At 44.5% G+C, this 23,531-nt stretch overlaps 2 protein-coding genes across 8 annotated transcripts in view; both read left to right on the forward strand.

Annotated features, from left to right (window-relative positions):
* PLCB4 (phospholipase C beta 4) overlaps positions 1–8,132 on the forward strand; it is a 205,358-nt gene extending 197,226 nt beyond the window's left edge. For 5 of the 7 annotated variants that reach the window (XM_054062737.1, XM_054062741.1, XM_054062735.1 and 2 more), the window contains 4 exons: positions 862–919; positions 1,322–1,408; positions 3,505–3,541; positions 6,375–8,132. In XM_054062737.1, coding sequence (XP_053918712.1) covers positions 862–919; positions 1,322–1,408; positions 3,505–3,541; positions 6,375–6,463 — 271 coding nt within the window. In that variant the 3' untranslated portion in view covers positions 6,464–8,132. The remainder of the gene's footprint in view (positions 1–861; positions 920–1,321; positions 1,409–3,504; positions 3,542–6,374) is intronic. The other 2 variants (XM_054062739.1, XM_054062738.1) reach the window with 1 other exon arrangement.
* Positions 8,133–11,875: 3,743 nt separating this feature from the next.
* On the forward strand, positions 11,876–22,060 carry LAMP5 (lysosomal associated membrane protein family member 5). The gene is made up of 6 exons (XM_054060921.1): positions 11,876–12,111; positions 12,291–12,463; positions 12,583–12,714; positions 12,793–12,898; positions 14,237–14,425; positions 20,869–22,060. The coding sequence occupies exons 1-6, from the start codon at positions 12,072–12,074 to the stop codon at positions 21,045–21,047; spliced, it is 819 nt and encodes a 272-aa protein (XP_053916896.1). The 5' UTR covers positions 11,876–12,071; the 3' UTR covers positions 21,048–22,060.
* Positions 22,061–23,531: the final 1,471 nt, after the last annotated feature.

Genomic DNA, 23,531 nt, shown 5'->3' on the forward strand with positions numbered 1-23,531 from the left:
AGTCTACATGATTGTGTCTCATAAGCTTTCAGGGTTTCCCCTTCACTTTGGACTTGCCATCTGGCTCATTCTTTCTCCTTTTACATTCCCTTCTTGGTACTGGGCTATTTTGGTCAAAAGACTTGTACTTGCTCCCAGTGAACTAAGTCCCTTGAGTGTTACAGACTTCTAGCTCATCGGCAAAATGAGTTGTTGGAGCCTTTGGTAACTGTACGCTTAGTTAATGCAAGACCTCTGCTAATTTCTCTTGAGATAAATCTGTTTCCAGATTTGAAAGCAGTCTGAAGGCAGTTCTGGTTTCCAGGCTTTGCAATTAGTCTGGTTCAGCTCCTTGAACTATTTTTGTTATATTTCGTGATGAAAATCTTAGGAAGAGATACTTTGCAATTAGGTATTTTATATACATATTAATTGTATATTTAACTTTTTGCTTAAATATGAGCTAAGAAACTTATAGCATTGCTAAGCTGCAACTTCACTTACAATCATGAGATGATTTTTCGGTTACCACTGTTAAGAGATGCAACACTGTTAGAAATAGCAAAATAAATGGAAAGCAGAGTGCAGTAAGGGATACACAAATGCATTAAACATTTTTTTTTAGTTCTTTCCACCTCTTTCGAGTAAAGGAAAAAGCAAACTTCATTCATAACTGTCTTGGTATTTTTTTTTTCAAGTCTTCAATCATAATGTCGATGTACTTGGAAGCCTTTAAGTGTACGGGTACATAGCCAGAGGGGTGCATAGTTGCCTCCTGGTGCAGATGATAAGAAACCAAAATATACCTTATGACTTTGTGATTCTCTCTGTTCTATCTTTTGGGTTTCTTTTTTCCAATGAGTCTTCATTTGCATTTTTTAGGCGAGTCAGAGAACTGAACAGCAGCAACACAAAAAAGTTCCTGGAAGAAAGAAAAAGGGTAACTATGACCTTGACAAAGTTGCTGGGCACGGTTTCTGGAGATTTATTTCTATTTCTCTATGTTGAGAATCCAGGTCTAGTAAACAAATGTATTTGTCCTTGCTTTGTTCCACATACTTGTACTGTAAAAGATCTAGCAGCTGTGTAAGATGAAGCTATTTTAAATTAATGAAATTACTATTCATTGTTGTGTATTTTCTACTTTTATGTAATATTATGTATAATACAAATATATTATTATATTAATAGCATTTCTTAAGATTGAGTTTTATAATAGCCTCCTGTGATGCTTTGTGCCATCCCAGTGGGGCAACACAGTGTATATATTTCAAGTAAGTTTTTACTTTACTCATTAATAATAGCTTTACATTCCCCCCCTATTATTTTCTTTTGCTTACAGCTGGCAATGAAGCAATCAAAGGAAATGGATCAGTTGAAAAAAGTTCAACTTGAGCATTTAGAAGTCTTGGAGAAGCAGAATGAGCAGGTATCTTATTTTAAAGGCTTAAAAAAAAAGCAAGCTAGTGAAAACAGTAGCCAGAGCCAGGCTGAGTAGAGTGCTTCTGAATGTCTTAAGTCATTACTGAACTTAGGAAAATGACCCTGTTTGTGGTCACTCACCTACTTGGGGAGTTAAAATGAAGAGGTGAGGTGACTTAAATGATGACACAGAACCAGATTTGATTCAGATAAGCATGTGAAAGCTATACTGCTTAGCCAGAGTGTGTCCTTTCAGCTGTTCAGCCACATTGATACTCATTAGCTATATAAGACAGTCAGAAAAGGCCCAGCCTATCCATTTTAATTACTCCCAAAAAGTACCTCAAGCAAATCTGTTTCCGTACTTTTGGAACTTGTATTTCGTATGCTGGTTGGAAAGTAGAGGTGAAACATGCACAGAACATCTCTGAACTCTTAAGAGACATTTGGTTTGAACTGAAGTCTAGAGCTTTATAGTAGCATGGGGAGTTTTATCTGTACTACTACATCCTTTCCTAATTCAAATACTTTTTCTGCTACTTTATGAGGGGTTTTTTGTTTGGTTTTTTTTTTCTTGTTTGGTAATTGAAAAGCTACTTGGCAAGGAAAGGAAAATACTAATCTTGTTCCTGGTTGAAGCAACGCTATGTTCTGAGCCGTTCCCTTAGTTGAGCCAGCAGAGCGGTAATAATTGCACAGACTTGCAGTACTGCACTTACACAAATGTAAACTGCAAGGGGAATATACGCAGCAGTTCAGTGAGATGAGAGAGAAGGGGTACACTTAATACCCATTACTTTCAAGGGTTAGGTACTTAGGTCTTTGTTCAGAACTTGAGCTCTCTGGCAGACACTATAGTGTGAATTAAAGCCATCTTGTAGAGTGGGAGGGAAGAGAAGAGTACTTGCAAATCAAGTATTTCCATCATCAGGAGAGAGTCCTAGAGCCCCAAAAGCTGCAGCCTGGGTAACTTTTAGCAGGGTGATGGTACATAGGATTGCAGGCAGCTGCTACCACTGAGCCTCAGCCACCATGGCTCCATCTCCTGATCACTCCTCCTCCCTTCTGGACAACAACCAAAATTACTAGACTGTTCCCTCACAGGATTTCTGTAGATGCTCTCTGTGTAACATCCAGCATGACTGGATCTGTCAAGTCAGTCTCCTTAGTAATATCTGCACATAATCAGAAGACAGGGGAGGCAGGCACCTGGGGAAAGCAGCTGGGCTGCAGATCTGTAGTGTCACCGTAGAAAGCACAGCAGAGACCTCCCTGTAACTGTGCTAGTTGACAGAAAATGATGGGCTTGATCCAGAGACAAGCGTTGTCACTGGTTCCTTTCCATTGGCTTTGGATCCATTTTTTAAAAACATAGGGACAAGAGGGAACAATGTGATAAACACCGTATGTATAAGGGAGGGCGGTTGCTTTGAAGTAAGTGTACGTCATTAAAGGAGTCACCACTTTCAGCAATTAGATACTTCCTGCACCTGGGGTTACAGTTTCTGCTGCTGAGAGATGGTAACGGCCTACATGAGCTTGTTCATACTCTTTCAGTGCAGAGATGAGGCTAGCTTAAACCATCAGTGATTAAATGGAGTAAGATCATTCACATGTAGTTATCGCTTTTCTGTGGGCATGTGGTGGCCTCCATCACAGGGGCAGTCCTTAACAGTTTTTTAACTCACTGTAATTTGACCCATCAGAGCATATATTGTTACACCTGCTGTTTTGACCACTTCCTGTTAGCTCCAAAAGTACACCAGTGTAAACCCCCAACTGGGTCTGGGTTTGTTGTTATACACATTGATGTATGAAAGGTAGCCGGATCAAGATAAAGGTGGTATTTGCTTAATGGAAATTTCAAAGTGTGGGGTTTTTTTTTCCTGATCAAACAAAAGAAATTTTTCATACAAATAAACAGTGTAGGAAAGAATTATGGGTGGAAACAGCCTTCAATACAAATTGTTATGAATTTAAATTTGTTTTGGTTTATGTATGTTTTTCTTGCATTAATTTTTCAATCTTGCGTTAGTTTTCATTCATTTAATTTGCTTCTTGTTGTATTACTCAATTTTGACATTATTATTTTTGTACAAACAGCTTTTGAAATCCTGTCATGCAGTGTCTCAAACACAAGGTAGGATGGATGTATAATAAGCAAACTATTACTTCAGTGTGCTTTCCTTCTAAATTAAATCATTATCATTGGAGCCTTCCTTGTAAATGCAACTACTGGGAAGTACCATTGACATAGTGAACACAATGTTAATCTTGTTTGCACACAGATATTTGAGCCTGACATAATATTAACAGTATTTTGTGCTTCAGCGTCCCAAATTCAGATGCATATGAGCAGCGATGTGCACAGGAAATATTTAGAGATTAACGTGTATTGTACATTACCTGTCATTATTGAAAGATACGCTTAGAGTTCTGAACTGTGTCTGTGAGAAGCACTTATCGATCTAAGAAAGCTACTTCAGTGTTAACATACATATGATTAACTGCTAATGCTGATAGGGAGATGAAGAATATCCACATACATCAATATGGTAATAAGATAAGTAATTCCACACTAAGAATTGCAAAATAAGTAATAGATGGCTAGGAATACCTTTTTAGTGCTTCAAGAAGAAAGGCTGCCAGCACTTTAAAATGCAATACCTTGTGAAGTATGGCAATTGTACTTATGATCTTAGAGGTCTTTTCCAACCTTAATGATTCTGTGATTTTATGATTCTCTGCTTGCCACATTGCTGTGCTGCTGTGGCTTCCTAAATAATCGTTACTTACACAAAATCTCTATTGACCCTTGTCTTACCAAGGGAAATAGTTGCGTTAGGCTTGAACATCCAGTTATGCGTTATTGCCTGATCTGAATTATTTTTTTGACTTGATAACATACTTGTATCTTGCACCGCTGAGTCTGACAGCACTTGCTTTAAAAACATTTATTTATAGACATATAATGAGAAAGAAGTATCCATTAAGCTAGGGGGGAAAAAAATCTATGGTTCTTAACCTGTCTTAAATCTCAGTAGAGAGCAAGCATCTTGAAAGCAGAGTCCATTAGCTGCCACTCACTTCATGAATTCACTGTGGCCTCAGCACTGCCTTCTGGAAGGCTCATCTTCAAGTGTTGTGCTTGTGTGTTCACGTCAGAATGCACTGTCTGAACCAGCCTCGGACTAGCAAAACCAGGCATCCTGGTCTTATACTGAAGTGTTCTTTGAAACCAAGTTATTTCTAAAATAATTCTGTATGCTATACATTGGGATGCAGAATATCTAGAGGACACTATGTACCAGTAGTTAAGTCATGAGCTTAAAACATGAAATGTGTGAGTCACTGAGAAACAACCACGGTATTTTGTTTTATCTGGAATTTCATTTCACACACAGGCAAAATCTAGCCAACATTTCAGAAGAGGTTGTTCATATTGATTTATTTATTATGTTTCCATATTTTCATGTTAAAATTATTTCTTCATTACTTTCAAGCTTTTAAGTCATTTAAATGGAGAGCGTTGATTAATTTTTAATCATATTTATGACAGTTGCTTTGCTATTATCATAATTACTTTTTTCCCAGGATGATGATTATGAAAGTACAGGGCTAGATTTTTCAAGAAGGCAAGTATATCACATCGGCACAAACCCACGTTTACCTTGCAAAATGAATAGCTGTGCATCTCATTACTTTAGATCTACAACTGCCCATTTTCGCATATGCAAATACATGTTTGCACACCCAAAATGGGTGACTCCTTAGGTAGGAGCTTGTATAGCAAAGTTCCCTGTCTAAGCAACATTTACAACTTTGGAGAGAACATAGTTCACGTCAATCAAGTCCAGTAGCCATTATTCCCTGCATGACAGATACAGAGCAGTTACACCAAAGAAAATATTAGCTTTAAGTTTGCCTCTTCCTAAACTTGTCCTAGTCCTTGAAAGCTTGATTGTAAACACAGATGGGTCAGCTCTGGGCTATGGGTTTAAATAACTTCCCAGACTGAGGAAGAAGATATCTCAGAGAAAATGAAGATATGCTGAATCCCAGTTCCTTTAAAATGCAGAGTTTAAAGCCAAATTGCAGCTTTTAATCTGTAACGGAGCTACAGGAGGAGTAAGTGTGCCGTGTGTGCTCATCTATGAGACAGAGAAAGGGAGGGAGAGGAAGGGAATTAGAAAAGCTCTCTCTAAGCAGGGGATTCCCAAGCCAGTTACCATTTATATACAGTGCTGTAGCTCTGCTTGCAAAGCCGGAGGCATTCACAGCGAGATCTGGCATACATTCATTGCTATATTTTGCACAACACATTTGGATACAGTTTCAGGTGGATTCAATTTGTGTAATCTTGTGGAGCACATATACCAGTAGTATAATCCTGAGGTGAAAAATACCGTGTCTGTAACCATAAGGATCTCCAGGCCAGATGGAGATTATATTAAAAAACTTATTATTTAAAGAATCTTGCCTACAGCAAGGAAGATATTACACTGATGGATTTCTGTCATTCATTGTCTTTATGAAAGAAACAAGTCCAGATCACAGAGGAAGTCTCTAAACATTTCAGGAACTAACACGTTGCAGTACTCGCACAACAGCTATGAAGCATACATTACCAAAGACATTTCCTATCAGGAGAAGCAGTCAAATCGGCATCTGCTTACTTTTGTTCTCCAAAATTGGAGCTTCTGCATTTTACCATACACTTCTTTAGAAAGTCAACCCACAAGTCCTGGAATAGGACCAAAATAATTTGCCAAGAATTTGTAGACGTAAGAATGAACATCTGATTTTGAAAACAGAATTAGATTTGGGGGTGGAGGAGGGCAGACATAATGTTATTACATGTATCTTTAGTGTGTTTTGCCTGTATTTCACTCAGACACTATCATATAAAACACATGCTTCGTTTTAAACAAAAGGTCTAATGCAGCGTTTCATGCGGTTATTTTGAATTGCAGGCAAAGGAGATGCAGCAGATGGTGAAGCTGGAAGCAGAGATGGATCGCAGGCCAGCAACAGTGGTCTAAAGCCTCAACAAGCAAATTGAAGTTGGAGAACGCAGCATCCTTAAAATAAGAGCAGAATTCAAAATAATGTTGCTAGGGTTGAAAAGTGGGCTTTTTTTCATTTTTTTTGTTTTGTTGTAATTTTTTTTAATATATAAAATGTAGCTATGGACCACCAAGTCTTAAAGTTTGCATTATTTCTTTTTTAACACTGGGCACTGAATTTCTTTTGTTGGATTTCCGTAAGAATTTCCTTTGTTCAGAAAACACTAATCGGAAGAGGAAGACAGTTTTTTAAAAGCAGTCCTGTGTTCCTTTCTGTATCTCAACAGACAGCTTGCCTGCATCAGAATTCCACAATCAGAGCCTTGAAACACGACAGAGATTTTTAACATCATCTCAAATGGCGACAAAACTGTAGTCAAGTCATGTTATTTACCATTTGTGTTCTCATGTGTGATACGTTGCATAAAAACCCCATGCTGCCAGATCCCAACAAGCAACAACTCGTCAGATGCTCAGCACCTGGTGTCATCGAGCCCACTGAACTGGATCTTCTGCTAAGTCATCGTAATAATCAGTATAGTAAGGAGTTTGGGCAATTTTTAATTATATTTCAGAGTATTTTTCAGGCAGCAGACATTAGGCAGTTCAAATTTAACTGCATAGATTCGGAAGTACAATATGTACAAAGTCATCAGCCAAATTCATCAACTGTAACAGTAACTTGACAGGGTATTTCTGCAGTCCAGTGATGTCATTCACAAGTGCCATATCAACTCTATCATGTCTGAAAGAAGACGATATTCTGTAAAAGTTACTGCAGTGGTTAGCATGAGGGAAATACAGTGTATTTGTGCCAAAAATTGATCAGTGCTCTAAGGAATTTCGTATTAGGCACTTCAAGAAAAGTTTACATCCTACATTGCTTGTATAGAAATTGCATTTTGATCCTTTTGCTGCAGATCCCAGATACAGCTCATTGTAACTTAAAGATTGTTTAAATGGCTTTTGGCAAAAAGTTTGTAAATGTGAAAATGTAAAAAGTATTTATACACTTCAGAATCACAACATTGTAGGAAATCACATACATGTTGCCACATGATAAACTTAGAAATGCTAAGAGTATGTTTGCATGTGATACAAATGCTACTAGGACTGCAATGCCTCCTGTATGACCACAGTCATTTTACTAGCTGGTAAATACTGAATAAATGTATGGCACAGAATACTGTTTGATTAATTACAAAGACTTTTAGCATAACAAGGTCTCTCTCTGTATGTGTGTATATTAATTATGTGGGCATTCTTGATACTTGTAGTAAAAGAAAAGTACATAACTAATTTAATTTTACACAGAAGTATTTATGCAGATTTTCAGAATTTCATATCAGGAATAACCTTTTTATGTCCATTAGATATAAAAACAATTTGCTAATGTGTTAATTTGCATGTTTCCAGAGCTTGCTGTAGTTATATTGCAAAACAATGCATGTAAGCATTCTGCTTGGAATTCGTCCATGCTGCCAATTCAAAGATGACTGCATGGAAAAACGGTAGTTTAGAACAAATCAGATTCCTGATTTCAATGTACTAAGCACCAATTACTTTGTTGTATATGCCTGTACAAACAAATTCTACATATTCCTATAAACAAAATAAATGAAAAGAGATAATTATGTTATTGTCAGTCCTGAAATGAAACTTTCAACTTCTCTAATAAAAAACTTAAAAATTCAAAACCTTTAGTTTTGACTGTAGTGAATTGTAGGGTGGCGGTAGTATTACTTACAAATTTTTAGTAAGTTTTATTTCCTTTAAAAAATGTGCATAGTGTAAATATATTTCTGTCACAGCTTATTTATTTGAAGTATCTTATTTCTTTTAAGTGATAGAAGGTTGTGCATCATGGGTCCTTGCAGAACTACCCTGAGAATGCAACTGAGATAGAGGTCAGTGAAGTCTTTAGGTGTTTAACGCAGGATTTAAACAAACGTATGATGCCTATTCGGAATTCCTGTTCTGATGCCACATAGCCTAATGAGGCACCTGCTGCTCCTTATGATCTATAAGGTTTTAAAGACAAGTTGTGTACTGGGAGCTGCTCTCTAGTTTGGCTTGAGTGCTGGAGGGAGCTGGGAGCAGCAGTGTTTGCAGAGCATGTTGGACAGCATCTGGCATCTCAGACAAGGCAGTGATTTTATTTGTTTGTTTATTTGATTTCTAAAACACAGCTGATGAAGATAATGCTTTGAGGTGGCATTTTATACTGTTGCCTACTGCAGCGGTTTCTTATCTGTAAAGAGAAGTAAATGACAGACCAGATACGGAGGGAACTGGATGGTGAAGCATTGAATGTTACTAGTTTTCTTAGGCGTACTTAAAGCCTGGCTGGAAATGACCTGTTTAAAGAAATAACTGGAAATGGAGGACTTGGGTTCAGCTCACTTCCCTCTCAGAGGAAAATTAAACCTGCCTGTCGTAATTCCTTGGTGAGTATCCTATGCATCAGGGAAAACGATGGATTTGGAAGACAAGAAAATACTGTCCACAGCCTCCTTGCAAGTCTGCTCACTGCTCAGCCAGGAGAGAGACATTTATCAAGTCAGAGGGAAAATGTTCTATGAAACCGTGGAGCTGGGTAGCATTGGCTTCCATAGTTAGCCCCTAGAACCGTTACATATTTCATCCATTGACAATTTAGCGTAAAACGCAGCCAGTAATTTGAAATTAAGCGATGAATTTTGTCAGCTAAGTATTTTGAAATACTGCTTAAGTAGTGTTTGATTCAAAAAATACTTGAAGTTTGGCCGCTAATGTAATGAGGTGAGAATTTCCATTGAGATTAAATAGGCTAATCAATTTGAACATTGATACTGAGTTAAAACAGTTCCAAATGTCACTCTCTGCCGGGGTGATGGATTCCGCTTCACTGAAATTTCATGGAGAGAAGCAGCAGACTCTCCCTCTCTGAATCTCTTCAGATAAATTCAGTGCAGCTGAGATGAGGAGGGTCATGACACCCCGGGCTCACAGGCATTTGGGGGTTCATCATTAACTTGACTGTTTCGAAGGGGGGGGGGGGGCTGTCTGTTTAACTCCCACCTCACTCAAGTGCTGTCAGCGCTGTCAGACTGTATTGCCAGAGACCCAAAATACACTTTGGGGGCTGATTTCCTTGCAGATTCCACATGCTGTTGCCCACGGGCTGCCTATGAACCCACTGCCAGTGGCAGACGCATCCCAGAGCCACTTGGCTGTAAAACCCCACTCCCAGGGACGTACCGCACGCTCCCTGCAAGTTGACTGGTAAGAGTTCCTGCTGCCTGGTAGCTGAGGGCTAGCAGGGGGGATTCAGCCTGCGGAGATACTCAGTCTCCACACCTTGAGGGAAGGGTGTGCTACAGGGCTGGCTCCAGGTAGTCCAATCTGTGACCATAAATTGGCCCCCATTACAGCATTTGGGGTCAGCTAATGCTGCACTGGCTCCCTTGGGTGACACCTTCCTACTCTGACAATTTTTGGGGGCTTTCTCGGTGCTAGCAAATCTTAGGCCTTTCCCTTCTTTTGCCATGCAGAGCGGGATAAACAGAGCTCTGCAGGCTGGGAGTGAGGATTGTCACTGAAGTTGAAAGGCTTTTTTTTGTTGTGCTCTGCAGCTGGCAGGTGCCAGGAGAGCAGAGTTCTGTGCCGCAGGGCTCGGGGGGCTGTGGGTCAGGCTTGCCTGTGTCTCTAACACAGCTGCTCTCTCCCAGCTCCCTCCGTGTGCTATCCTTCTGCACAGGCTGGATGCAAGGGCAGCTGCTCAGGGTCATATATTTATTTTATTTGACAAGCTACCTGGAAACCTCGGAAAAAGTAGAAAATAAGGAAGTTAAATAGGGGGCTAGAGGAGGAAACAGAGGGTAATTAAACACTGAGGTATCAGTGAATGAGCTGAAGAAGCCAGGCATTAAAATCACACAAGTACAGACTGTTGAAGTCAAAGACCCTCATATAGAAAATTATTCTTTTTCCCAGTATGTAGTCCTCTGAAACTATTATCAGCACGTTGATCCTGTATCACGACTGACACAGGTCTGGCTCGGTTTTGCGGGGCAGGAATGACTCTATCACGAAACAGGAGAGAGAGGAGAAGAGCAAGAATAAAATATTTAATACGTACAGCAGATAGAAAAGGGAATTTCAACGGAATAGTTACAGAAGGAACATACGAAATTTTGTATCTGCTTATATTTTAAAGAGCTATTTCCCACCAAGAAGCCCCTCTCTGCAGGCGTGCCCTGGCAGAGAGACTCACCTCGCAATCCCTCTCTTCGCAAAGCTTTGGACCGTTTCCTTCGGGTTCATTTTCCTGAACTAGACATGCGAATTGCTATCGAATCCCCGTAACATCACAGGCACCCAACATCGGCCGTCCCTGTGGCTTTTGACGAAAAGAAATCTCCTGTGTAGAGGGGCTCCGTGTCCGCGCTGGGACTCGGGTCCGCGGGAGCGCCGGGCGGGGGCAGCGCACCGGGGAGCCCTAAAAACTCCCGATAAGAGACGGGAATAACGCTTTAACGCCGAATCTCCCGGCAGAGGGGAAAGGCGAGGTCCCGGGGAGCCCAAGCTCCGCTCCACGGTCTCCTCTCCCCCCGGCAGCCCTTCCCACCACCTGGGAACCGAGCCGGGCGCTGCGGGCTGCGAAACGCCTGCTCCTCCCCTAAACTCCTCTGCCGAGGAGCCTGGGGGGCCGTTTCACCCCCTCGTCCCGTCTGAGGGGGGGAAACACACGTTTTGTAGGGAATAAAGCGAATCTCCCCCTTGGGCGCTCCGGCCGCGCCGCATCCCTGCCCTCTCCTCGGGGTGAGCCCCTTTATCCACCCGCCTCGCGGCTCCTTCTTCCCTGGTCCCGGGCAGGGATAAATTCTTCCCGGCCCGGCAGCCTCCCCGAGGTGCTCCCACACGGGCTGGGTTGCTCTCACGCCCCTTCCCGGCGCTTTGGGAGCGCCCCCGCCGCTCCGCGACGCTTCGTTTCGTCTCACGGTATCTTTTCACCGCGTGTCGAGCCCTCCCCCGGCGCTCAGGCTTCCAAAACGCCAAAACGCTGCCGAGTTTTGCTTCTGACCTTCCCACGTATAAAAAAAAAAAAAAAAAGAAAAAAAATTAGCCGCACGTTTCTGTCTAAATTAAACCACGGAGCAGCTGTTCGCCTGCCCCGAAATTACTGCCGCTCCGCAGAGCTCACCCCTCCTCCATCCCCGCGCTGTCCCGGTTTGTTGGGGACGGGAGCGCATCCCCCGCCGCTATCCCGCGGCACCCAAAGAGACACAATCCGACAGAGGGGACCCCCCTCCCGGCTCCCTCCCCCCGAGGGGGGATCCCCGCAGCCCCTCCGCGGGGGTGGGAATCCCTCCCTCCTCCCCGCTGCCCCGTCCCTCGGCGCCTCCATCCGCCCCGCTCCTCCTCCCGCACACCCACTCGCTCTTCGCCGTCCCTCCTCCCGCCGCTCCGCAGCACAGGGCTCGTGCGGCTCCTGGGGAAGGAGCTGCTTCGCCTTTCCTTCTTTTTTTAATTATATATATATATATAATTTTTTTTCCTCTCTCTCTTTTCCATCCTTTCCCCTCCGGAGCGGACCCTCCCGCAGCATCACCAGCGGGGAGGATGGCCGGGGGGCGCCTCCCGGGGATGCTGCTCCTCTTGCGTGAGTACCGCGACACGGAGCCCTGTCGCGATAGGGCAGGCGCCCAGACAGCCCCCACCATTCCTCCTCCGCCCGCTCTATCGCGACAGGAGCGGCTCGGGAGGGCGATGCTCGGGGGGAGCCCCGGGAGGCTTCGGGGCTTCCTCCGAGCGCTCCCCCCTCTCTCTCTCCTCCCGCAGACGCCGCGGCTCGCCTGGCCGCCGAGCAGGAGGTGGAAAACCTCTCCGGACTCTCTCCTAACCCCGAAAAGGACATTTTCGTGGTGCGGGAGAACAGGACGACGTGCCTGATGGCGGAATTCGCCGCCAAGTTCGTCGTCCCCTACGACGTGTGGGCGAGCAACTACGTGGATGTGAGCGGGGCGCCCGGGGGGCGGCGGGGAGCGGGCGGGCGGCTCCGCTGGGGCTCGGGGACGGCCCCTTGTCCCCGGCGAGGACATTCCCCCCCTGAGCCCCGGTGCCCCGTTCGCAGCTGATCACGGAGCAAGCCGATATCCCGCTGTCGCGGGGCGCCGAGATGAAGGGCAAGTGCGGCACCAACGAGTCGGAGCTGGAGATCTCCTGGCTGGAGCAAGCCTACACCCTCAAACTCTTCTTCCTGAAGGTAGCGGGGCTGCCCGGGGGGGCGGCGGGGGCTGGGGGGGTCGGCGCTGCCGGGGTCCTGACCCGCCCTGTCCCGCAGGAGGGGCACAACACGTCCCGGGGGCAGGAGGCTTTCTGGAGGCTCAGCCGCATCCAGTTCACCTACGACACCTCCGAACGCACCTACTTCAAGGACGCCGTCAGCCGTGAGCGCCCCGGGGGGGGCGGGGAGGGGGGGAGATGCGGTTTAACGGGGGGAAAGGAAACCCTAAACCCACCTGGCAGAGGCGGGACCGCCTGCTGGTTCCAAACCATGTATTAATTCCAATCCCCCTTTTACTAAGCCCCCGCAGTTGGGAGGGAGAGCCCTGCTTTCCCGGTGGGACCAGGGGCTCCAGGGAGTGGGCAGGGGTCCATCTCCTCTCCCGTGGGCAACGTTTTTTAAGGTTAATTATCTCCTCGGGTCTGATGATGGTTGAATAGGTGGGAAAGCAGCGGTTTCCCAAGAACGATGAGATCAACATTAATACTCATGCTCTACACACCTCCACACGCAACAGCCTCCTCTTTTCTCCCTCAGTTTCCTTTCTTTTGCCTTTCATTTTGTTTTTTGGGGGTTTTTTTATGCTGTTTCTGCTCGGAAATGGGTTGTCTGGTATTGATTGTATGGCAAATTGAAACCCTGTCATTTGCAAGTTGTTCTTCCTCAGGGTTGTCAAACTCAAGTGAATGGCATGTTAAGAGTTGGTGGTGTAGGACACACTGGACTTGGAACTATTTCTCCCACTGGTGTTTCTACTGTTTGTGTCCTGAAAAGGTGGTGGTGGCTATGTCTCATCACCCTCTGCAAATGCGAAACACCGATCGCTTTTCTGTGCTCCTGGAGGAGAACAAAGGGCTGCAGCAGAGTGGGAAGTAGAGGGCATTCCTCATTCCACCTTGCTGAGCTGCATTCAGCCTCCATTTATAAAACGAGCTTGATGGGATGGGAAGATATTTTGTCGCGATCCATACTTGAATGAAATGGTCATATTGTGTTTTCAGGAGAGGCGTTGCGGCCTGTTTTACTTTGTAGTGAGGTCCGCAAATTGCGTTGCTCTTTCCCATCTGAACTCAGAGTCCAAATGCAGCTGCAGGAATTGCTGTTTCCTGAATATAGGGAGTACAGGCACAGCCTGAGACCGAAACCTGTGTGTGCATCAGTAGAAACCATTCGTCCAACTTTGGGGACTTCAAGTCCTGCGATGGGAATGTAGCTGGCAGTGGCAAATCCATCTCTCCCCTTCATGACAGCAGCCGTCCGTTCATGTGTGTGGACGGGCAACTCCAGTGCGACAACGGCCCTGGCTATGCTAGGCTGTCGTGCCTAAAGCATGGTTCCACCCCAGGAGAGAACGCTGTTTTAAGAGCCGTGGGTCACGCAGCCGCGGTGTTGCACGTACACTTGCATATCCTTTGTGTTCAATTCATTAGCTTTGTTAATAAAGTCACATCGATGCCCCAGAGACGGGACCTGACCTCTACTGTTTCTGCCCCTCGGTCAGCCGGGAAGCACACGGCCAATTCGCACCGGCTTTCTGCCCTCGTCACCCCGGCTGGGAAGTCCTATGAGTGCCAGGCACAGCAGACCATCTCCCTCATCTCCAGTGACCACCAGAAGTCTGTGCAGCTCTTGCTGTCGGAAGTGCGCATCCAGCCCTTTGACATCACCGCAGATTTTGTCTTCAGTGAAGGTAAGATGCGGGGTGAAGGCGTGTCCTGCATCCCTGAGATTCTGGTGCTACTACAAGCTTTTGGGGGTGCCATAATGTACTGGAGGAATTTGGGTCCCACCTTTATCAGGACACCTTCTCCTCCCTCCAGTGGGTTGTCTGTGCTCCCTGAAACCCCTCCAACCTTTTCCCTGCTTCCGTGGTAGCCCAGAAGCCTTTACTAATTCAGCCCAGGTGCTGTTTGGTCAAAACATCATCTGTTGTTGCACATACATTGGCTTCTCTAAGGACTCACTTAGCTAGGTTGCCGGCACAATCCAGAACTGCCTGGTCCATGAGGAGCCCTGCAAGGCTTAGGAGTCTACTCTGCAGGACAGAAGGTGCTTTGGTACAGCTCCAGGAGCCTTTTAAGGACGCAGAACATCTTTTTTCACAGCTTGGGGCTGTGGTGGGAAGTAATTGCAATGCATGTTGCTGGCTTCAGTTTGATTTAATACTCGTTGCAAGGGTGAAGAGGTGTAACGGGGGCTTCAGCGGTACCTCATGTGCCACACACATGGGACGCTGTTCCTCCTCTTAGGTTTCTTTAATGTTTATTGTGGGCAAAAGAAAATGTGAGCTAATGCGTGCTGTTTGTATCAGAGTCGTACTGAAGTTAGCAGCGACACTGCCATGGGGCAGAATTCCTGCACATTTTGCTTTCTTTTACCCTGAGGAACCAACCCATGCTGCTTCTCCTCCCCAGCTTCCCTCTGCCTTTTCCATCAGATTGAATGAGGGAGTGTAAACATATTCACCTGAATTAGGGCTTTGAGGGGCACTTTTTTATAGTGCCATCCTAGCAAATTGCTTAACTGTTATTATAACAGGATGCAAGTAAAATCTGTACTAGCACAGTATTTTAATAACATGCTAGAAAATGGTGGTGGTATTTTCAAATGCAGCATTAAAAACACGGGGCTTTATTATCTTACATGTGGGAAATCTTTTAGAACACAGTCAAAAACCGGCACTGACTATAGAGCCGAGCACTTCCACTCATGACTCACATTCCTGTAGCTGATGTAGTAAATACATGCTATTATGTACGCTGGCTCCAGCAGAGCTCTGCGTGGCTGAATTACTCATAGCAAGGCCAGCGTAGTATGGAATAGGTTTCATCTCTACGCACAAATAAATGCATATATTTTTCTGTTGAAGTAGTACCACGTCTTGCATAGGCTACAGGGAGAAAAAAGTAGAATTTCGTAGCATATTTTATCATTTTTGCTGGCAGATTTTAATCTTCTCCCTCCTCCTGTGGATCCTATGGTCAGGTTTTGGCTAGGCAGATCTTGGATGCTCAGAAAAGCACATTTAAAATATGCAAGTCTGGACTCAATTTTAGCTGTTTTGTCTCTGTGATGCCAAACTTGTGAAGTCCCAGAGCTCACAGTTGAAGCAACCCAACTCGGGGTTCATTGCCAAAGGGATGAACTTGTGTTTTTCGTGGTATGCTCTTTTGTATCAGGTGGTAATCGTGTGGGTTTTTTTTCTTTGTTGTTGTAGTTTGATTTTTTTTTAATTTAAATCCAGGACACAAGGGGACCCAGTTGGTTTAAAAATCTTCAAAAATGTAGGAAACTCCTCCTTCTGAGGAAAGAATGTTTTCTTTCTTTGTCAAGCTTTCTGATTACTTTTTGTTGCTGTTGTTGTTCAGTGATGCTCTTTATTTAATTCCACTGGAAATTAAATAGCAAAGAGCACCTGGAGAGGATGGTCTGAAATGCCCAAGAGGTCGTTTCTCAGTGAAGCTTCATGCGGGGTTCTGCTGCTTTTCCCAGCGGCACGTCCCCACCAGCCTGTCCTCAGCACATGCATGGCAAAACATGATCCTTTGTGGGGTCTGAGAATCACTGCCAATCTTAAATTACGGTAATTAGCCTTCTCCTTTTTGGTTCATTAATTTCCAATTATGTAAAATTCCTATTAATTTTGAACAAGCTACAGAACATTTTAAAATATTCTAGAATAGGCAAAGAGACCCGCTAGGGCAGAGGAGTCGCGGAGATGCAGGAGGGTCAGGGCCCTTTTGTCACAAAGAAAAGGGGAGAAATGTTTTGTCATTAGTTGTGACACAGTCCTGTCTGGAATAGATTAAAAAGCTTGTAGGGAGAGATTGGATTGCTCTTTTTTTGTTGTTTTTTTTTTTTTTTTCTGTTGAATGCTTAAACTCATGTGACAGAATATCTTTTTTTTTAAAAAAAAATTAAGACATTACTTACAGCCCTTGCAAATGCATACGTACATAAATAGGTACCTTTTTGAATACAGAAGCAGCAGAACATTTTTTTTTCATTCAGAGCTTGGGAAATTTTATTATTTTAAATGGGGAAATGTGTGTACATTTTTCAGCTTAAATGATCAGTAAAAAAAGAGCTGGATCAAGAGAACGAGAGGAGAACGTTAAAGAAAGAACCACACACATTTTTATTTCTTTTGATTTTAATCAAAATAATGCAAAATGCAAATACAAAGGGATAAAAAGGCTGAAAATTAGAGACCAGGATCCTGGGAGGTCTCATCTCCCTCTGAGCCACCCCAAGCAAGGGCCACGTTTTCTTAGGCATCCTTGGCACCAAGTAGCTCCTCTTTCCAAGGTACGCGGCCACATTTAAGAGAGCACCCAGTCTTTTTTCTCTTTCTTTCTTTTTTTAAGCTAATCGCTTATCAATGCCCATCTCAAAAATCCATCCTATCACGCCAGACACAACTGGGCTGTTTTTCCGTCCCTTTGAACACCCCCTGCACCATTCCTCAGGCTTGCGATTGTGACTGCGGGGAACTGCTGATTTTTTTGCCGTGCTGCTATTTGTTCTGCAGAAGGATGCTGAAACAAGAAAATGGGCCTGTTGGGGGGTTTTGTAGTCTAATACTGAAATTGGACGAGCACTCACCATAGAAACCGTGGCGGTACGTGAGCCTGGGTGCTGCACAGTGTCTGAGGAAACACAGCACAAAAGAACAATGAGAAACCTACCTAAATGCCTTCTTTGTATCAGCCAGCAGCCTTTGTTCAAAAGGATCAGGTCTGTGAGGTGGCACAAGTTGGGCTCAATGCCTTTCCAGCGAAGAGGTGACTCTGTGGGGTTTGGGATGCAGCAAAACTCCCGGCATCACCTGAACTTTTCACATAGTTAAAATTTGCCAGGCACCTCTTTGCTTTTCTTGTCTGAGGGTAGAACGCAATGATTTAGGCAGATGCTGAGGTCCCTGTGACCTAAAGCAAAATACTTGGAAAAAATTGATGGAAAAGGCTATTTCGCTGCAGAAGGCATTGATTTAAAATACGCAGCATTGCCCTATGCAGCGGTGTTCTGTTTGCCGTGCATCGACCAGCCTGTCCGGTCACACTGTGCTTGATGGGATTGAGTGTCTGAATTTGTCAGCTGTGGACTTCATGCAAACCATTCTCCTCTCCTACTGTTCCTTTGCTTATAGGCCAGGAACCTGTTACCTATCCCCCCACAATGTTTTGAATCTTGGCACCTACGCAGTGCTTTGAACCCTTGGGGTAAAAAAAAACATATAGATATTAAAGTACGTTTATAAATATGAAAATATTTTTATTTGTGGTAAAATGTTGTGTTTAAATTTCATATTAATGTCAGAATACTAAATTCATCCTCCTAGCAGGAAGCATCTGGAGAGCCTTAGTTCCACTGTAAATGTGTTTGTCCTTAGCACTCGCCTGTGTCTCCATGTTGGGTCCCCCCCAGCTCTATTTCCATTTCCCCTGTGCTTTCCAAAGAGCCCAGACTTTGGTGGTCTGCTCCAAAAGGAGAAAATAGATGTGTTTAGTGCAAAGAGGTGTTGCTAGGGCTGGAGGGGCTGCTGTGCAAGGCTGCTTTCACTGCTGGGGCAGAGCACTTTCTGCCCAGGGAGGTGTAGCTGGGTCCAGCTGGGGAGAGCAGGAGGATTTGTGGATATGCTGCTGGAGGCTGAGAGCTTTGCTTTAATTTTAACTGTGGGCTTCTATTTTTTTTTTTTTTTCTTTTAATCCTCTTCAAAAGTGTCAGGATAAAGAACCACCTTCCTTGGCTGCTTGCAGGAATTGACACCTTTTTGAGCTGTGATTCAGACACTGAAATGTCCATGGACACTGGAGCTTTGGCCATGTCCTCTGGCACATTTTGTGCTCTGCAGCCACTTTGCTGAGGCAAAAGGTGGGAATTCAAATATTTCAAGCAGGCGCTTTAGAGTTGGGTTGGTCCTTCTGTGGCACAGCACTGGTGCTTCTAGCTTTGTCTTTCTTCACTGGCTGCAGACCATGCATTCACCCTGTTCTGCAAACGCAGCGTCGTTCTTGTTTAAGGAAAGGTGCATGGTCAAACCTGCTGTGTTTGGGCAGAGGTGAATGTGCTCGGTTGGGTTTAAAGCAGGCTTGTTTCAATTTTCTGTCGCTAAACCACTTTCAGAGCAAAAATTAGAGCCTGCAGGAGGAGATTGCAGTGGCTGAACTAAAACACTGCTGATGGGCACCTCAGCACACCCTGGCGCATCGGGCTGTTGTAGCTGCGTGGTGAATGCACAGGAGCTCCTCTAACATGGATCCTTCCCATAGGAGAGCTGCTGCTTTACGCATCAGCACACGGGCAGTGGACCGAGTGGGTTGGAGCGTCTCTGGACCCATGGCATTGCTATGTGTGTAGCTTTTCCCGCAGTTGTGTCCAGGGATGCCAACCTACCACCGTGTCTCTGCCTTGGCATCACCAGTCTGTTCAGGCCTTAGCATCCTAAACCAGGAAGAATTTTGTTAAGCTCTAGTAGCCTGATTTTGGGAGCTAAATAATAATCAGGGCTTTTTTCCCTTCCTCCTTAATACAAACAAACAAAACCCCTGCATTGCAGCAGTTGCTGGATCGCCCGTAACACAGTCCTGGTGATTAATCACTCCTCTGGTGAAACAGTGAGCAACTGGAATCGAAAAGGACATCTTTTTTTTTTTTCTTGTTAAACTACATTTCACTTTTGCTTTTTTTGTTTCACTTCATTTACAGCTCAAAACATTTCCTGATTTCATCGCTGCAAGCCTGGTATTGGGCGGATGGCTCCATGCCGGGAGGCAGCGGAGCTCCCAGAGGTGCCAGCACTGCTGGAGATACACCCTTGCTGTCACCTCCTGCATGGGCCTGGGGGGGTCTCTAGGTTTTTCCCTGCTCTTCGCCACGTGCCGTTAGATTTGTAGAGCGTTTGCTGTTCATGGTGATCACAGATCCCTGTGTGTTGCAGTCAGCTGCCTGGGGAACCCATCTGGACAGTGATGGGAGGAATTAGTGGTGTCCTTTGTATTTGCTCGTCTAACATGCAGCCTTTTGGTAGTTTTACTAATGGCTTTTTCCCATTGTTTTCAGCACCATTTTAATGCTGTGAAGAAGATGATCCAGTGGCCAGAGCACTGTCCCTCCTCTACCCCATAACCATATCCCTCCCAAGTCGGCATTTTTCTTCTTTTTGTTCTGGCAGCCCCATCTCAGCAGCATTGGCTCTGCTGGTCCATCAGCACGGATAAGAAAGTCCTGCAGGGCTAAAAAGTAAATTGTGATCCTGTCATTCAGGCCTGCAGTAGGCTCTGGAAGCATAAGGTTGCTGAAGCTGGATTGCCAGCATAACATGTTTCCTAACCTTGGTGCCCATGCCTTTGCAAGCTAAATAGAGAAGTGTTTTCCCATTGTAGTGGTTATTGTTGTTGTTATTATTATTATTATCATTATTTTCTAATGGTTTATTACACTATGACAGGGAGTTATAGACCAGGAAGGAAAACACTGGGAGGGATTGTGTTGTTTCTGCTCATCCTTTGCTGTATTTGACAAGAAAGGTGGGGTCCCAGGGTGGTGTTTGACCACAAACACACGTGCTCTCCTAGTGCTAGTGAACTTGCCTTGGGAACGATGCTGTTAGATCTCTGTCAGCTTGCAGGTAGAGGGGGAAGATGACGAGCAGGATAAGTCTGATGCAGGATTAAGGACTTTCAACTTGATGTTGGGGTCTCACGATATTGTATTTATAGACTCTGTAACTAAGTAAACAAAGCAGATCTTCAGCCATGGTCAGGAAACTTGTAATTCTGCTGTCTTGTCCCCGACAAGGCTATTGCTGTCTGGGGTGGCAGAGGCCTGAAGAGGAGCATATGGACGTGACAGTGTTTTTTTCCCAGTGTGTTGGCTGGTTTGATAGGGGTTACCTCTCCCTCCGAACCCTGTGTTGTGACTGTGATTTCACTTTCGTCCAAAGCAATTGATTTTCTCCCTGGGGCTCTGGTGACGGTTGCTGTCTCTCCTTGCTGCTGCGGCTGTTTGTGCTGCAGGGGGACCCCAGAGTGGAGCTGTGACTCCAGGGAGGTCAATTCACTACTGCAGCGGGAGTTCCGATTTGCAATGTCTCCTTCACTTCTCTCTTCCCTTTCCTTGCTTTCCCTGCAGAACACAAGTGCCCGGTGGACCAGAGGGAGCAGTTAGAAGAAACCCTGCCTCTGATTTTGGGCCTGATACTGGGGTTGGTCATCGTGATAACCCTCTGCGTTTACCATATCCACCACAAGCTGACAGCCAACCAAGTGCAGATTCCTCGGGACAGATCTCAGTACAAACACATGGGATAGGGGACAGGACTGAAGGGCCCAAATATTTATCAGGTAGAAAAAGCAAAAGCACTTTTTTCTAAGGATGAGGAAAGGTTAGGTGGGGCGAGAGACGGTATTCACAACACCTAATTGTATTTCCTGGAGACACCCAAGTTGAGGTTAGGCTTTAGTCTAGTCAGTGCAAAGACGTAGCCGTCTCTGTAAGAAGAGTTGGAGCATCTGATTTTAGGGGGGTGTTTTTGGCAGTAGGTGATGTGAATACCTTCTTAAGCAGCTGGGCTGATCATCTGGAAACAGAAATGCTTCACATGTCAAAGTTTAACACTGGGGGCAAAATTTGCTATTTTTCTTTTTGGAATTGTTCCTTCCTCCCCCCCAAAAAGGGACTCGTACCTCCCCAGTGTGCTGCTCTTAGCAGCGTTCAGCCCTCTCTGTTCACATCTATGAAGGGAGCAGGGCGAGGGGACAGAGCCATCGAACAGACTGCAGTAAGGTCCTATAACTAAAGGACTCCAACCACATTCCTGCAGTTTGCATTTATGTTAAGGGAAGCACGAAGGCAACAACAACTGTGTTTTGAGAAAAAAAAAACAAACCAAAAGAACAGAACCTCAAGCTGGTGTAAACTGGAGCAACTCCAGTACAACAGATAACAGCCAGCTGAGAAGCTGACCTTGTGCTTGAGGCTGAGCGAAGAAACTTTTGGTTTTGCTTCTTGAGCCACATTTAAACTAAAGCTTAAAAATAAATAAATAAAAAGGGTATTGATACGCAAATGTTCAAGTGCCATGCTACTGCAAGTCAACTGAGAAATGCTTCTGGCTGGACATCCTGCACGTATTGTGATTGTCGTTGAGATGTTACATTGCTACCTGCAACCGATGTTTTCACAGTGAAACAAAAAAAAAAAGAAGAGAACAGACATGTTAAGTTACTATGCAGATTATTCAGGTATAATCTAATGTAATAGAAAAACCGTAAGGGAACCCTTGAACTCTATCCTTAAATGTAGACCATTTTTAAAATTAATTAAAACACGTACATATATATATAATACTTGATTTGCCTTCTTATTTTGAAATCATGTAATGCTTTTTACTAACTCCCTGATATCTAATGGAATCTGTGCCAATTTGTAGTCCGGGTGTGAAATGTAGGATGTATTCTAGCATTTTTGGTGCAGATAATTTGGTGAAGACGTGGTGGTGGCTCAGTATTCTGTGATATTCTTCTCAACTCTTGGCCATTTCTTTCTTACATGTTTTGTGGGCAGTGGCGTGTTCCACTTTGGTCCTGTCCATTTCCCACTGAAACCTTTGACTTCCCTTGGCTCTGGTGTTACAGCAACAAGACTTAGTCCAGACTACATGTTAGTTTAGTGTATGAAAGTACTTTGCTCTCCTTGAACTGATTTGATCCCCAGGAACACATACAAACTGTGCCCCTTCAACTTAAACGAGGGTAATAGGCCAAGAACAATAGTAATTCCAGTGCTGAGAAGTGGAAGAGGAGAAACTTAACTGCTTTTTAATGCTGCAGACCCCTTCAAAATTTATGCGTTGTGTTTGATGAAGGTGGATGCAGCAAGAGAGTTCCTATCTTATTCCTGCTCTCATTTCTGTCATGCTTGCCTTTCTGTTTTCTCATTCAGATGTAAGAAGCAAAATTATGGTGTGCTAATGATGCTCCTGGCTTTCCCCTTTCAAAACTCCAGTAAAAGTGTTCTGGGCAGGCTTTAGACTGACCAAGTGACACTGCTACAATGAGCTGATTATTATTAAAAAAAACCCCAAACAACAAACCCCAGAAAAGTTCTTACAGAGACAGCCAGAAAAAGCCATAGATAGCGGGAAGGTGAATAGAAGGATGAAAGGCTCATCCTTAATTGAGAGGGGTCATAGTTATCGGCTTTGTCTTGCCTCGCTCTTGTCTGCCTTCCAGCCAGAAAGTCTCTCCCAGCCAGCTCCCATCAGCCTGGAGCATCTGCTCCGATATTTGACATCCAAAAAAAGAAAATAAAAAAGGAAGCAAACAGCTGAACTGCAGATGCCAATGGAGCCCCTGTGCCATTTGTCTTCTGAATAGAACGTTTTGGCAAGCCAGCTGCAGGAGTGAGCTACTGGGATGACATGGTTACATGGATGTGCAGCAGTGGGGCAGGACTCAGAATGGGGGTGAAAATTCACCGAACTGGAGACACCAGTCCATAAGAGGCTGGTCCCCACCTGGCTGCTTTCCTCCCGATGACCTGCATGTCTTTGGTGTTGGTAGGGCTAATTTTTGCTGGGTTAGGTGAGTAAAATTGGAGATAACGAAGAGCCGAGATATGGTCTGTGTAAAATGGGTGAAGAGAAGGACTTTGTGGCTGGAAACAAGGAAGAGGATCCTGGTTTTCCTGTGCCATCTGTCTCTCTAGGAGAGCCCATTAGGGCTTTTTTCTCCCTCTTTTTACATTCATCAGCTCCTTTGCCTTGCAAAACTTGAGTTAGTTACCTATCCTCT

Source organism: Cuculus canorus, chromosome 3 (genome assembly GCF_017976375.1).
Source record: "Cuculus canorus isolate bCucCan1 chromosome 3, bCucCan1.pri, whole genome shotgun sequence".
Lineage (NCBI taxonomy): Eukaryota > Metazoa > Chordata > Aves > Cuculiformes > Cuculidae > Cuculus > Cuculus canorus.

Coding starts and splice junctions, on each gene's coding strand:
- LAMP5 (XM_054060921.1), top strand. CDS start 12,072: ATGGCCGGGGGGCGCCTCCCGGGGATGCTGCTCCTCTTGC. Junction 12,112..12,290: donor GGGGATGCTGCTCCTCTTGC/GTGAGTACCGCG, acceptor CTCCTCCCGCAG/ACGCCGCGGCTCGCCTGGCC. Junction 14,426..20,868: donor AGATTTTGTCTTCAGTGAAG/GTAAGATGCGGG, acceptor CTTTCCCTGCAG/AACACAAGTGCCCGGTGGAC.